The sequence below is a fragment of the Leptosomus discolor genome, chromosome 1 (assembly GCF_034619465.1).
Source record: "Leptosomus discolor isolate bLepDis1 chromosome 1, bLepDis1.hap2, whole genome shotgun sequence".
Taxonomy (NCBI): Eukaryota; Metazoa; Chordata; class Aves; order Leptosomiformes; family Leptosomidae; genus Leptosomus; species Leptosomus discolor.
This window is the reverse complement of record NC_141391.1, coordinates 215,406,791-215,421,983: the sequence shown is the minus strand read 5'-3', so window position 1 is coordinate 215,421,983 and position 15,193 is coordinate 215,406,791. Positions and strand designations below refer to the sequence as shown.

At 42.2% G+C, this 15,193-nt stretch overlaps 1 protein-coding gene across 1 annotated transcript in view; it reads right to left on the bottom strand.

Moving 5' to 3' along the window:
- Positions 1 to 14,884, bottom strand: part of MKLN1 (muskelin 1) — a 77,522-nt gene extending 62,638 nt beyond the window's left edge. Inside the window, exons 1-4 of the mRNA XM_086481026.1 lie at positions 14,809 to 14,884; positions 13,306 to 13,394; positions 7,090 to 7,199; positions 2,961 to 3,153 (exon numbers count right to left, since the gene is read on the bottom strand). Coding sequence (XP_086337152.1) covers positions 2,961 to 3,153; positions 7,090 to 7,199; positions 13,306 to 13,394; positions 14,809 to 14,843 — 427 coding nt within the window. The 5' untranslated portion in view covers positions 14,844 to 14,884. The remainder of the gene's footprint in view (positions 1 to 2,960; positions 3,154 to 7,089; positions 7,200 to 13,305; positions 13,395 to 14,808) is intronic.
- Positions 14,885 to 15,193: the final 309 nt, after the last annotated feature.

Here is a 15,193-nt window from a genome sequence, read left to right as displayed (position 1 = left end):
TTTTTCTACATGACTAAGCCTATGGAAATAGCCTGCGAGAGATGCACCGCGTTTCACTTCTTAAATACCTACCACTGCAAATATCAGCCTCTACAGGAGACATTTTCGTCTGAACTGAGTGCGCAGCGTCTCTGTCAACCTCACTGCGCTTCTGTTCGCTCCTTTAAGGCGACGATCTCTCGCATCAGCAAGAGGTCAGAAGTTCACATATTCATGTCCAGGCTGTTACAGAACAGTTCGCTCTTTGAACGATTTCAGGGATAATTTAAGGACCTGTATATCTCAATTAACTCTACACTTCAACTACACTACATGGATCATACAAAGGACTAAAGTTAATCTGCTTTTGTTTGGGAAAACAACACATCAAAGAGGAGCTCAGTCGTAAGAACACCCACACCTTCGAGACCAAGCAGCAAGCTATGGAAACTTCAGAACAAAGCTGCTAAGAAAGTAAAATCCTGGGTGCTAATGAGCCTCTTCCAAACAGGGGAGCTTGAGGGAGATGCAGAACCGAGTAAGGACAGGTAACTGTGGAGGACCACAGGGAGCAGATGGTAGCAATACCATAGGAGAACGTGTTGAAGGCTGAAAACCTCTATTCCCATCCTACCATAAAAGGAAGGATCCTGCTGTAAAATACCAGCTACATTCAACATCTTGATTGTCATCTGGTACAACTCCGGACAAACTATTCCAGCTGCAGTTTCAGGGCCTTTTGTGGCTATCAGAAGAGGTTTGTCCTACCCTCTCCCCCACCGTAGCCTGATCAGCTCCCTGACCTGGTTTGCCATGTGGCAGCACAAGCATTAGTGCCAGCAAGCGAGGGGCCAGGGGACACACTGTCCTGAGTAAGGGCAGAGATGACCCAGTTAGTGAAAACCTGCAGTTGTGTCAGCTTAAAGCAAATATGGGATACAGCCTCAGTGTCTCGGGATAGATAGCACTTCTCTCCGAAGGGTGCCAGGACGCGACAGAGCTTTAAATGGGTACAAAAGCTGAAGACAGCATAAAGAATTGCAGAAGGATGGGGGAAGGAAGGTTAATGTATTCAAAGACAAGCAAAATCATTAAGGATGAGCCACGGAGCAATGGGAGATGCGTACACCGACACTCAACTTCAGCTAGCCAGGTGTCAAATTAGAAGGAAGCAATATAAACATCTCAACACACGTTATTCTGTCCCTCAGAAGCAGTGACAAAACTTAATGATACTACTTAAAGGATCTCCTGCAAAGTCATCCACAGTCTGTTACTAGAAATACTTGCTTCTGTACTTGCTGGAACAAAAAAATAGAAGGATTGATAAAAAGCTACAGCGTATTTCTCTAGTTTGCTGAAGTGACGCTGAGTTCTTCAGCCTCCAAAAAGGGACATCATTACAAGAACCAGGGAAACGGGATTATTCACATCAAATCTGACAAGAAGAAAGTGTCGGTTTGTCAGACAGTACAAGACAAGACCTACAGTTTTCTACCAGGCAAGTCCTTTGCCAGTACTTCCACACCTGGAAGAGCTGAGCACTGCAGACAGCAATCCCATTCTCAACATACAACGGGAAACACAAACACTACCTCAGCTCAAGTCATAGGCAAAACCTGCTGGACAGAATAAATGCAGCATGTTAAATACTAAGTAGTAAAATAAATTAACACGTAACAGCTCAAAAAATGAGGCCACAAACATTCACTTCATTACTGCCCAAGACAAGAAGTCGTCCATTTTCGAGGGAACTTTTTCAGCACGTTCTAGACTCCTAGGGAAATTCCATGCAAGAAACAGTTTCTACTACAGCCTGCAAGGAATTGGAAAGAGGACGGCCTCTAGGCACTGATGAGATTAAGCCACAGGCAAGGCAGCAGACCGATGCACTGATAGAATCAGCAGCAGCAGCATATAGCGCTCCTCTGGCTCTCACCAGATCCTGCCTCATATTGCTGGGCTCATCAGCTCCCCCCCAGGCACTCGTGTCTTCAAGAAATGCTGCAAAAACAGTAACAGCCAGCCACAGCTCCCTGCTGCTTTTTCATCCTGCAACCCTCCTTTGCCCTTAAGATTCCGGAGGAAGCTGCCAGTTGCAAAATGCCCCTGCATTGCAGGAAGCTGTTCACGCTCTCCTCCCAGCCAACAACACCACACTGTCTCAGGAGGGCAGGCAACACTCAGGAGGGCGAGGATGAACGCTGGCAGTTCTCAGTCTCAACGCTTGTAGCTGCTCAGGGAGCTCTGCGCAGGCAGTGCTCAGCTGTTCCAGCCGTACAGTCGACAAAACTTGAGCCAAAACCTGTAGAAAGCCATTTACCGCAGTTTTCGACGACCTGTTGCAATAAGCTACCTAACATTGTGCTTAGCTGAACAGCTTTTTCACAAAAAAACGGTGGATTTTCATGGAAGACAAACCTTGATTTTAAAGCTGTCATTTCTATCATATCCCAAGAACCACTCCCCATCTTAGTGGTAAAACCACACTGACGGACTCAATCCCAAAGCTATTACAAAATGACCGATTAGCCTAGAATTAGAAAAAACATCCCTGATGCCAGACATCCACGAAATTGGTCCACTAAGGCCCTAACTCTACCGATATCAGACACAAGGTTCTCTTCTTAGGCCAATACAAGTGTCCCATAAAGAGTGACTGCACATAGTCAAAAAGCACTACGCCCACAGCCATGAGTACCTCTGTTTTATCAGACTGTGATCCAAACCCACCGCGTAGGCCTTGGGAGACACTTCAGTGCAAGAGCCCAACTCTTTTTGTATCCCATTCTATCAAGAGAAAGTACATCTCCCCCATTCTGGAACTTAGAATAGCGTGTTTCTAAGCTGAAAGTTTCCAAGCAAAAAATTAATAGCAGTTATGATGAAGCTACTAATAAGTACACTGACATTCAAACCAGTAACATTTCAGTGCTTTTTTTTTTTTAAATTAATATACCAGACCCCTCTGATTCTCTTACCATTCACAGCTTTTTCTATCAGTTCTTCACAAGCATCGAAGTCTCCCTTCAACACCAGTTTGTCATGCAGATCTGTCAACATAGGGTGCTCCAGAGCAATCTTGGTTTTCTTCTGCAGCGACTCAAAAGCTTCCGTGTAGTTGTGCTGACGAAAATGCTTTAGGCAAAGGCGAATGGCTTCCTGTTCACGGTACTACTGGAACACAAGAAAACCTATGAGACATGTAGATTTTTCTTTTACCAGCACTGCTGGGAGCTACCTGTGAACCTGCCTGGAGACAGAAGCAAGACCTCTTACACACACTGCACATGAACTGCTCACAAGCTTACAGAGGAATGCCGTATGAAAGACATTACAAACTGTGCAGGCATTTACTTCCCAACAGTATAGAAATTACACAACTTGGTATCATCCAATTTAATAAGCCTACAAGAAGAGAGCGCACAGTGTCCCAGATCTCCGGAGTGACCATTATTTCCCCCCCATCTGCTTGGCCCTGCTGTTCGAGGCCTACACGAAGTACAGAGCAGGAAAAAGCCTTCGCTATCAGCGTTACATAATTTGATTGTATGACTCTTATATAACAAAATAATTTAGAAGAGTAAGTAGGTCACAGCTTTTCTAGAAGCAGAAGAGAAAAAAAAAAAAACCCACCCACGAGAACAGGAATACTTGCAATGACCACTGCTCCTGCAACGGAAAGGCAGGGCTGACCCCAAAGCCTGCGGGCTCGCGAGGGTTTCGGGTCAATGGCAGCAAGGATTTACGGGCACGCCAAAGGTCCACCTTCAAAATATTCCCAGGTATCCTGAAGCAGAACCCCTGCTTTCATACCTCAGATGAGCCAAAGCTGCCCGTTTCCCACTCAGCCGTGGGAAGGGGTAAGAAAGGCTAGAGAAACCCGCGCTGGGTCAAGCATCCAGGCACAGAAGTGTGAGGGAATAGTAAACTCTGCGTAAGAGCTACAGCTTGTGCTGTTAACCAACCAAATCATCCCCTGAGTTTTCAAAGCTGCTAACAATACGCAGAAGTAACACAGATTTTTAAGTTGATAAGTAGCAAAACCACTTATCTTAAATAGACCCTTTAAACCTAAATTCTAAGGCATTAAAGAAAAAAAAAACCCACCTCAATCTCCATCTTTAACACACATCTACCGCGGTAAAAAGCAAATGTAACTTTAAGCATCTATAAGACTGATCAAATTACAGACAAAAGATTTTACTCCTAAATGGACAGCAGCCCTAAGAGTGAAGTTTATGGTATTTAAATGAATAGAATCTTTCCGAAAACCTGGAACTAACACCAACATTCAACAAAAATTAGTGCTCTCGAAGTAATGGCTCTGTAGCAAGAATCTCATAAACTGAAGCAGTTAAAAAGAAACACGGCCATGTGCTATATTTTTAGTTCTTAATCCATCAGTATTTCACAGCTGCAAATAACCAGAACTATGCATTTTTAGAAAATCAGTTCCCAGCCCACATGAAAAAGGCCAAGGACATGTACCGGTAAAAATGCAAGACTGTGGCAAAGGAATAGTAAAGCTAAAACAGAGTTTTACAGCACAACTGGGAAGGAAAAGAGAAAAAAAACACCCACACTTTTTTTTTTTTTTTCTTTCTAAGAGATACTGAAGACACTGTCTTTAAGCAAATGTTCACTTACATCAGTCAAGGCCAAAACCACATCAGATTCTTTGTTGCTCAAAGGAACAGCAAGCAAAAGGATAGCTGCACACCAGTAATAACCAGCTTCTGCAATTTCAGCTCCTCTAGTTCAGTCATTAGACAAAATTCAGACTTGGAGTATTTCCATGGAGCCTCTCATGACTGATAAGGCTTGGCTTATAAAACACAAAATGACTGTTGGATGCAGGTTGGCCACTCGATGCAATATTAAAGTTGTATTTAAGCGACACCATAGTAGTACTTCAAAAGTTAAATGTAAAAACTTTTTTATGCAAAAAGGTGTGTAAGTAGTCTATAAAAGGCTCCTTTTTAAATGCTGTCATACAGGTTTAAAGAGATGACAACCCAAATAATCGCTTTGATCTGCAGCTGTAAATAATTCCTATGGCTAAAAGCATAACAAGAGCATGAGACTAAGATATTAACACCATCAAATACACTAGCAGAATTAAAAATACTTCAGTGTTCACTACCAAAACCGATAGCCATTGATAAACTGCCACTTCTTAGCTGCTAAAGTACACCCACTCTTCAGAAAAAGCCAAGTGGTAAGGCTTTCAGGAGGCAGCAGGCTGAGCTGGACAGCAAGGAGAAAGCAGTAGGGAGGGAACTGAGAAGCTTGCTTGCTGCTTTGAGTCCTTGTCTGTCACCCCCAACTCCACTCCCTTCAGAAAAGGGAGGTTTCGTTGGTCAAAGCACATGCAACAAAAAGGATGGGTAACCTCGTGTAGAACCTTCTTCTCATCTGAGGTCTCAGGCAGTAAAGAATTATTAGATTTCAAAGCCTTTGAGACTTCCAAGAACATGTGCTGAAATATTCACACCGTCTCGAACAACTGGAAGAAACAGGTCAACCTTTCTGCCTTTCCCTAAATATGGGTCAACACATATCCTCCTACGTGGATCTGCCAACAGTGGCCTCTCAGGACTGTGAGAGAGAAGCACATCAGTGAGACATGCACTCATCACTAAAAACTTGACAACCGACCCTAGTAGAGCCCAAATAATCATGACTAAGTCTCTGCCTTGCTGCTTTAGGGCTCTAAGCTTTAGAAGAACAATGCTGGCACCCCTTGAAGAAGCTGTCACTACATACATGCTGACCATGAAAAGTGTTGATTTCATGGGATAAGATGGAACAAAACAGATGCTGACGACATTGTCAGATGGCTCCTGACCAAAAATAATACAAATCAGAGCTTCCTGGTTGCAGCAACTGGTCAAAAATGCCAAGAGACACCAGCATGTGCCGAGGCAGCAGAAAGAAGCACAGAAAACCATCAGCAGCCTCTGTCAAGGGGGCTTTTCAGAACAGGACATCAGTAATCAGCAGACTAAAGACTATAACACCATTTTAATCATAGAGTGGCTACAGACAACTTCCACGGCTCGTGATGTTGGTATAAACACGTATGAGCCAGCCAACACGGCCACACGGTTTCTTCACCATACTGGTAGCACCGTAAACTGGTAAGGCAGTCTCGGTACTGCCACACACAGTTTTTACCCCCTTTTAAGTTTGGAAGCAGAGACATGCTGCTCCACTGCTCAGTCTTATTCAGCTGGGAAGGATGTCTTCCCTACGACACAATATGAATTTCATTAATTGTTCCAGAAGATCTACACGTAAAAAGCAGCAACAAAATGAAATCTGGTCGTCAGTGTGCACTTCCTTCCCACAGGAGAAGCATCTGTTGTACTCAATTAAATACAGTTTATACAAATAATGTTTAGAGCCCTTTGAACTTTCTGTCTATCAAAGTGACCAATGGCATCAATCATCTCCTCTCACAGTCCAGCGGTATCAGCTCCCTTCTGCTCCAGAGTATTCAGCAAAAAGACAGCAAGAGGGAAACACCAGAAGTGCAAGGAGCTGCAACAGGGAAGACACCAACATGGATTCTCTTTAAAACAAACCCATTTTTATACCCTGTAACAAAAGCTGCACATGTAACCCAAAAGGCTCTGGGCTCACATATCGCTCTACGGAAGGACTGGTATGGCAAAAGAATGACTAATCAAAAGGCAAGAAGAGGGAGAAATGGAATCTGGTTTTGTTAAGATTCATTTCCCTTCCAATACAAATACTACTTTACTCATCTTGTCCCCTTTGACTCAGCATTCCTTTCTTTTATATTTTCCTTGTGACGTCTACCTAGCAGGGCTTTTTTGGTAGGTTGCGGGGGGGAGGGGTTTGGTGGGTTTGGGGTGTTCTGTTGGTTTTTTTTATTTCAAAGAGAAAAAGCAGATACAATTCAAATAGATTCACTGAGAGTCAAAGTCAGCCATGTGGTTTGAGTTTTAACTATGCGTGTTTGTTGTTTTAATAGCTGATGTTCAAGGAACGAAAAGGTCACGTAATTCCAGTAAGAGAAGTTTCACAAGATTCTGAGACTACGAATCTTCAAACAAACAGGCATCTAAAATGCAGGCCTACCTTGCTGTACCAGTTGAGGCACGGTTGGACCACATCTGGATCATCAATGCCATTAAGTTCAACATACCAGATACTAAAATTGAAGCTAGGTCCCCAGGATAAGAGTGGAACTGGAGAAGAAAAAAGGAGAAAAAGGATGCATAAACATCAAACCACCACTGCATTAAGCTCATCAGGCTATACATAGTGCTATTTCAACAGAACGCTTTTAAAGGTTACACAAAATTCAGAATTTCTGATTTGTCGTAAGTTCTAGTTTGTTTAAGTAAGCTTAGGAAAACTACCAAATACGTCATGTTAAAGTTGTCATTTAAAGCAACCTGTGCCAAGCAACATGAACGCAGCAGATCATTACAAAGCAGAAGCTTGCTTTAAGCAAAAGAGCAAAAATACTATCATTTCAAACAGCTCAAAGAGGCAACAAGCTTTGACATGGATGGGAACCACGAGCATACTAGCGACAGTATTTGCTCCTCATCGTACATTTATTTCCACATTTGTCAGCAATAATTATTTTCCCTAATGGTGAAGACAAGAAGCTTTGGGTATTTTAAATTTTACAAAATTAGTAACGTCTGCAAGTTATGGAGGAGGGAGGGAGGGAAAACTGTCAGTTTCCAATTTAAAACTGGATTTTTATTTTTTTTTAAAAGCTTAAATCTGTGCAGCTCTGTGGCTAATACTGTTTTATCTGCGTATTGGAACAAACATACTTAAAGTATTAAATGACCCGTGAAACACACTGCAGCCTCTCACCTAAGGCTTCTCTACCACTCTGTGTTAACATCTATGGTCTTGCACTGATCTATTGATTAATCTACAGGTTAAGACTTGGTTCTGTTTTTTGAAGCAACTCCAGCTCGCAGAAAACTTGTGTGAACTCTGACTCCTTAAAACTGCCGTGAAATCAAGTGGTTTCATTTCAAAGACTTTTGTTTCCTTTTTATATGACCATAACTGATAAACAGGAAAAGATAGTATCAGAGATGAATGAGTAGTTACCAGCAACAGCACGGAGTCCACTACTTCCTCCCTTCCACAGAAACTACTTTTGCCACAAAGAAATTGCTTGTTGTCTTTTAAACCACTATGAAATACCACTGAGATTAACTTGTTGAACTAAGGGTTTTCTGACTTGCTCCTTGAGGAAATAAAAAACAAAATTCGTCTTAAAGTTGTTCCTGAGTTGTTAAAGGTTCTTAAGTATTTACACTTCAAACAAGCTAGATCTATCATTTTCTGCAATGTATTCAGGCACAAAGCATATGTTCAAACACATGATTTTCTAAATTTTAAAGGGTGTTTCTACAAACCTACTGCTAAACACTCATGACAACTGCTGGGAACAGTCATCAAGAGAAGAGATGTTTAGAAAAGATCCAAAGAGACTTCGAATACGTGATTCTTAACTGATTTTAATATCCGTAAGTAGGTACTTTACATGTTGGAACTCCCAAATCATCCTGTTCAAACAGTTTATTTCTACTTGATTGTTGAGCATATAAAGCGAGATGCTTTCAGAGCCGTTCCTAGTAGGTGCATGTTTGTGGAGACAGGAGAGAAGTGAACTGGTCAGAAAAACCAAGAGTCACCTGCCTTCCGTCCACATTGCATACACTCTGCCCGAGAAACTTCTTTCTTGCTTAGTTTTGTCCTCTGCACAAGACGAGTCTTGCCAATATTGTACCTTAATACCACAAAACATTACTACTTTTAAATCCAAGCAGACAGAGAAGTTTCATCTCAGATATCCCACCTATTAATGCGGTGGGCTGAGAAAACACAGCATGTTAAGGGTAACGCCTTTGATCTGTCTTCAGCCCTGAACACACCAACCAAGACCAAACTGAAGTTAAATTTGGTATCTGGTCAGCTCTAAAGAATCAAAGTTTATCCATCAGCTTATTGCACGGAAACACTGAACCAAACCACAGACCACCTCAAATGGACCGAGATCATAAATTTCCTGATGGTGAACGTGAGCCCAGTTTCATAACGCTGAGTTCACTGGGTGAAAAACCAAACCCAAGCATTACCACCTTCTCACCTCATTCCAGAAAAAAATGCTGAGGTATCCACATCTATTTGTTTTCAGCAGTTCTTCTCAGAACTTACACGAACTTCTCCAAGAAAAATTTAACAATTCACTTTCTTATCTTGCTGGCCAACTACAGCAGAAAAGACTATCGGGATGTGCACAAGAACCCTGGGTAGCTATCACACAAAATATGCAAAGCCATCAACTTGCTAACGCTTCCTCTCCCTCCCCCCCCAGTTAACTCAGAGCTTTGAATAGTCTTGTTTACAAGAAGAAACAAAACACCAGAAATGGTGATTTTAACATCAAGATTTTCATGGTGCTATCATCTCTTTAAGGAAAGCACAGATGTTAAGTTGCACAGGGAATGCAAAGTAAATGCTTCCCCCAGTGCTGCACAGGCAGAGAAAACATTGATGCTATTTCTATTCCTGTTAGGAAAGATCAAGCGTCCCACAAGATCATCTCCCCATTTTTTAACCTCTTCCCTGGCTCCCAGGCTACATGAAAGACACCTCTCATCCTTTCCCCTGCCCTCCTTTTTGAGGCCTCCATAGGTGGGCTGAGCTCTTCAGCCAGATCTCCTTTTAGAGCAGCCACAATCTAAACTTACACCTGGAGGAAGGAGACACTGAGTGCAGCCAGGAAGCCCCAACAGTCGCACAAACAGCGACAAGCATTACTTGTCCGTGTGACGCACAAACCGCATTTTTACTTTCGCGCAACGTTTGGAGGGAACAGCAGTCTAGGATCCTGGGGGCAACTCCATTTCTTCTCTCCTGTCTCCCAACGGCCGGGTTGCCTTTTTCCTCCCCTTCAGATTTCACACCTCGCACTAGGGAGACACAAACCTACCAAAGCCTCTGCAACAGCTGAGAGCTGTCCCCCTCTAAGCACCAGTGAATACCCTGTCCTGCAGTTCACCCGCAGAGGCCTCATGCTATCCACTCTTTGCTATGTTGCTTATTTCCCCCTCCACACTCACCTTTGAGGTGGAAATACACTATGATTAAAGGTGCTGAACCTGAAGCCTAAAGCTACAGTATTCCTCCCCTTCTTACCATAAAGCCACCTCAGTGTGTTTTTTCGCTGCATGTACCACAGCAATCCATCCTGAAACACATACAACTGCTCAGAGCGGTTGAACTGTCACTCCACAGTGAAAGGTGCCCAGCAGAGGAAAAAAAAAATAATAATAATGAAAAAATCAATATCCCTTTAACAGAAGCAGAAGGTATTTAGGTCACTTAAACAGTTCTTCACCTACACAAGAATGATTTGGGGGGATATTTCTCAATGATCGGAAGCTATGTTTAGGCAAGGACTGCAACTCTGTACACTGGAGAGGACAGTAGCAGAGGCATTAAGCACAGCACAATAATTCCAAATACTTCTCTCAAGCTAATTTCTGTGTCCCTCATCTACAGGCAGTAGACACACAAGCAGCATACATCTGTAAAAATGCAGGAAACGTCCATGAAGAAAGTATTGCTTGTTTCTGTTACACCAAGGCTTAAAAAAATCTTGAAGCCCAGTTAGTAACTCCCATGCTCGTAGAAAACTGGCATGAGAATTACACCCAGCATTTCTTCAAGCTCTTTCACAGCAATCAATCTTTACAACACCTTCTGCTTTCAAGGACACAGTGCAAAGAAAAATCTCTGCTTGGAGTAACCACAAAAACAGCCAGAAACCAAGCGTGCAGACATTAAAAAGATTATTCTTCGGTATTTTGTCCGGATAAATATCTTCTTCCCCCTCCCAAGTTCTTTAACGAGGTGCTATGTGAAATGTAAAAATTACTTGTCAAGTAGGTCAAAAGTCTGCACAACCGGGCACTTCAGCGCTAAGGAACCAAAGCTGAACTAATTAAACTAAGAAAAGTGCAAGTCTTTCCTTGACAAAAAGGAGAGAGAAGTTATTTTTTCTGCTTCCTATGAGCCTGAAACTTCCTCTAACACGTGAGCAATGGAAGTTGTAGGAAGTATTTTCCCCTCTCACAGATCTACCTATGTCATGTTCCTCCTGCCCTGTCCCCCCATAGAAATCTCACTGCTGTGTTATTAACAGTAGTGGATGGGGCAGGACGCTTACTTGCAGAATTATAAAGCAAATGCCTGATGCAAGTCGCTGCCGAACTAACCAATGCCTTCCCCAAACACGCAAGCCTCACTGACAGCAGGAACTTCTGCGGTGTCAGTCTCTAAGAGTCCAAAAGGGCAGATTTTGGCCTCATGTTTACTGGCAGCCTTACAAGGAACACAGCACGGTATTTCGAATTTTGAGTTACTTTGGCTAGCAGCTTGGAAATTTTAACAAACCGAAAACATATTCAAGCTGTGAATCTGAAAAATAACAGAATTTCGTAACATCATTTTGCAGTTGTTTCACAGGAAAAAAACCACTCTCACAACTTCATAAACAAAACGATCCTAGCCATCAACTAGAGGTTTTGGTGAAAAGATCATTTTAATTTCTGTCCTAGCAAAGCAATTTCTTCATAGATAGCTTGAAGAAACAAAAGGCTATAGATACAGCTCAAAAGGAAAACTCATCTCAAACTGTAACTAGTGAGCAAGTGACAGTCAAAATACAAATCTAATATTTATGTATATAACACCAAATGCTTACTGCTACATGAGGAACCCATCCCAACAAAATGAGCCACATAATTATTAATACTACTCACGTTACGTCAGGGAAAAAAATCCTGGTAGTAGAAATTAATCAGTCTTTCACTCTCCTAACAAGTTTCAACTTAACTGCTACTCTTCATAACATCTGAACACGTTTTGCTGGAATACAATTTACACATCCAGAAGTAGCTAGCAATCTTTCCATTCACTCCTTTAGCCCTCCAGCCACTACTTGCTGGTTTCTAGCCACTGAAGGATAGCATTTCCCAAAAACCTAATGCAGAAGCTTCAAAGTACATATAAAAAAAATAAAAAAATAATAATAAAAAAATCAATTCAGCTTTCCTGATGTAGTCAACCTTTAACTCTTTTAACTATTCCTCTGCTCCTCTTGAGGTTTCCTAGAGGCAAGTGTCACAGACGCTTCCAAAAGAAGTAGCCAAAAACAAACCCAGTGAACAACCCATTTCTCCCCTTCTCGAAGAAGGGGAAATACCACCGTTCACGGCACACAAACGATTGCTTGAATCCCAGCCTGAAGCTTTCGATTCCTCGGGCAAACGTGACAGGAGATTCAGAAAGCTGTGCCTAAGACAGGAGAGAAAAGGGCTCTGAGGGGAATCCCTACACAGCCACTATCACCCCAGTCTTGGCAAAGGAATTACCCAACACTTCAAAACACTCCTTAAATTCATCTAAATTAGTCAACAAGATCTTATCTTATTTTTCAGCAACTACCTCCTCATTTTTAACCTTAAAACAGTTAGTTGAAAACCAGTAAATCTTTTACTATCTCAGGAGAGAGGGCAGGGAAGGTAAATTTACTGGGCTACGAAAAGCTGAGAGGCTCTAAATTCCAGGATTAAATCCAACCAGTATCACTGATGGGCACTGCAAGGCACTTGTTCTCTCTGGCCTGCACGAAGTAGGAAAGAGAGATCCTCACCTGCTCCCACCACAAGTCACAGTAACCGGCCTTTGTTAGCACCCCTTTCAGCAAGCTTCACCAGAAAAACAAGACTAGACACCACAGGGCACAACTCTTCTTCGCCCCTGGATGTCATCTTTAGCCAGAGATGAGACATAACGATTAGAATAGCAGGAAGAGAACAGGGAAGGCTTCTGCTGTTGCTCTATGTGTTGCGAGTGTGTTTGAGAACAAAAGACTTCAAACTTTTTCAGACTCTAGGGTTGTCAATGCTGAAACTTTTAACAGTATTTAGCTTAATTATTTTTTTAAAGCTCTATATAGCAATTTATAGTAGGACAGTAAGCAGCTTCTCCAGCAATTAGTTGACTCAGCAACTGTATTTCTGAAAATTACTGTATTTCGTTTTCATTCCCCAGGATTTAAATTATGAAGCTATTATTTCTTAGTAACAGGACTTCACTGTGTTCCAATCTAACCAGCCTAAAAGATCATGAAATGGAACAGCTATTGCGGATACTTTGCCTGAGTACAATGAAGTCACAAGTGCCAAGACTGGCACAAGTATAAGAAGAGATTATTTTCTACTCAGAATGCTGAAAAAATGCATTTACCTATCTTAATGAATCGACAGGGGAACATCTGTTCATCAATTTTATGCTTCAAGGTGAATGTTTCTTTGTTATAATCATTCTTTAAGCCACTGTGGGAAAAAATAAATAAGGTTACTAAATCTTACCTTGTATTTTAGGACTAGCTAATAAACGCAATCTAGGTCATGCCTGAAATGCGAAGCTTGTTTCATATTACTAGGAACCATAAGTACGCATGCTGGACCCACGCCTGGACTGCTATCCACCATCTTGTATCTCCCTGGGAGGCAGCACTGGCTGGTGGTTTCCGGAGGGAACTGACATCGGATCAAAGCTGCTCGGCTGTGCCTGTGACCCTGTGACTTCAGCAAGCGATCTGCCTGAACCGCACTCCTCCGTTTTCAAGAGGGAGATGGACCAGCTCTCAGAATTACCACACTGCCACAGTGCTTTGTGATCCGTTTATGGGCATTACTTTACAAAACTTAGTATAATTTATGAAAAAAAATTTACGTCCATTTCAACTGAAGATGCAAGTACAGGTCCCAAAACCAAGGATTTTTATTAAACTTCAGTACAAGTGAAATGACATTAGATATTAATAATTACTCTGCTACTAAGACCTCTTCCCCTGTAATTCTAGCAGCAATAAAGTCAAATTGCAAGACTGGCCTATCTAAAGAGGGCAGAAGAGTGGGAAGGGTTGTGGGAGTTTCTATACGGTCTTCAAGGACACCTGCAACAAAGAACTGCCTGTGGTTCTCCATGGCTATTCTGCCTGACTGCAGATGAGGTACACCCATACATTCCCCGGAGGTGGACTTTCCTTCTGTAGGCCTCCAAAAATAGACTAGTTCTTGCTCTTCATTTCTCTTATACTCCTAGATATTTAAACATAATTTCCCTTTCTGAAACAGAAGACTCCTTAAAAGGCCCTTGCAAATTTCCATTAGCAACTACTCGGAAGCTCTGGATAGCTCCAATAGCTAAAAGGCTCGCTCTTTAGTCCCGATCAGTACAACTACCAAATCAAACCAAACAAAGGGAATCACAGCTTTTCCATTTGCTTATTTGATTTATTTACCCATTTGAAGAAAGGGAGAGCAGCTGACTAGTTCAGATCCTTACAGCTGCAACGTGGTTCTTGACATAGGGAGGTTACTCGGGCTTTTAAAAGCTACTTTAAGTTACCCAGACCTGGGGAATCATTTCTCTTGTGCCTCAAGCACGCAGAAGAAAGGAACTGCAATCCAGCAACGTTGCACCCTGCTCTCAGCTCTTCCAAATCTCCAAGAGTTTGCTCACCACAAGTCCTCTGTGGTCAGAGCAGAATAAGGAAGGCTTCCTGGAGCGAGTGTTGGGGTTGCTGCCCTCTGACCTGACCATAAACACAAGGGCAGATAATTGCAGGATCACAACCACAGCTCTATTACACTGTTAGCCACGTGTCTGCTTGGGAGCGAAGGGGAAGAGCATTTTGGTCCAGCCTTTATGATTACCATAGCTGATGAAATCACATCTTACCTGGATAAGAGATCTGTCATGTTTTCCTCATTCATCCCACCAAAGACTTTAAACTTCTTTAAATTGCAGACATGGGTTTTCTCATATTTGCCAAATGTGATACTCTGGACTATGGCAGGTCTTTCAAGTTTCAGAATCAAATACTGCAGAAGAGAGAACAGTGAATTTTAATATTAAAGCCAAGGCTGCAAAACACACTAAGGGAGAAGCATTACAGCCTTCACAAATTCAATCTACAAAGCCAGAGAATGAAAGTTAAGATGATCCCTCCCCATTGTTGTATTTTCCCCTTTGTTCCTGGAATGAAGCAAAGGTTTTTAGGAATATTACTTTAAAAGCAGTTTATCCAGGAAAAGGATTTGGTTGAACTACCTATTCCTAGCAT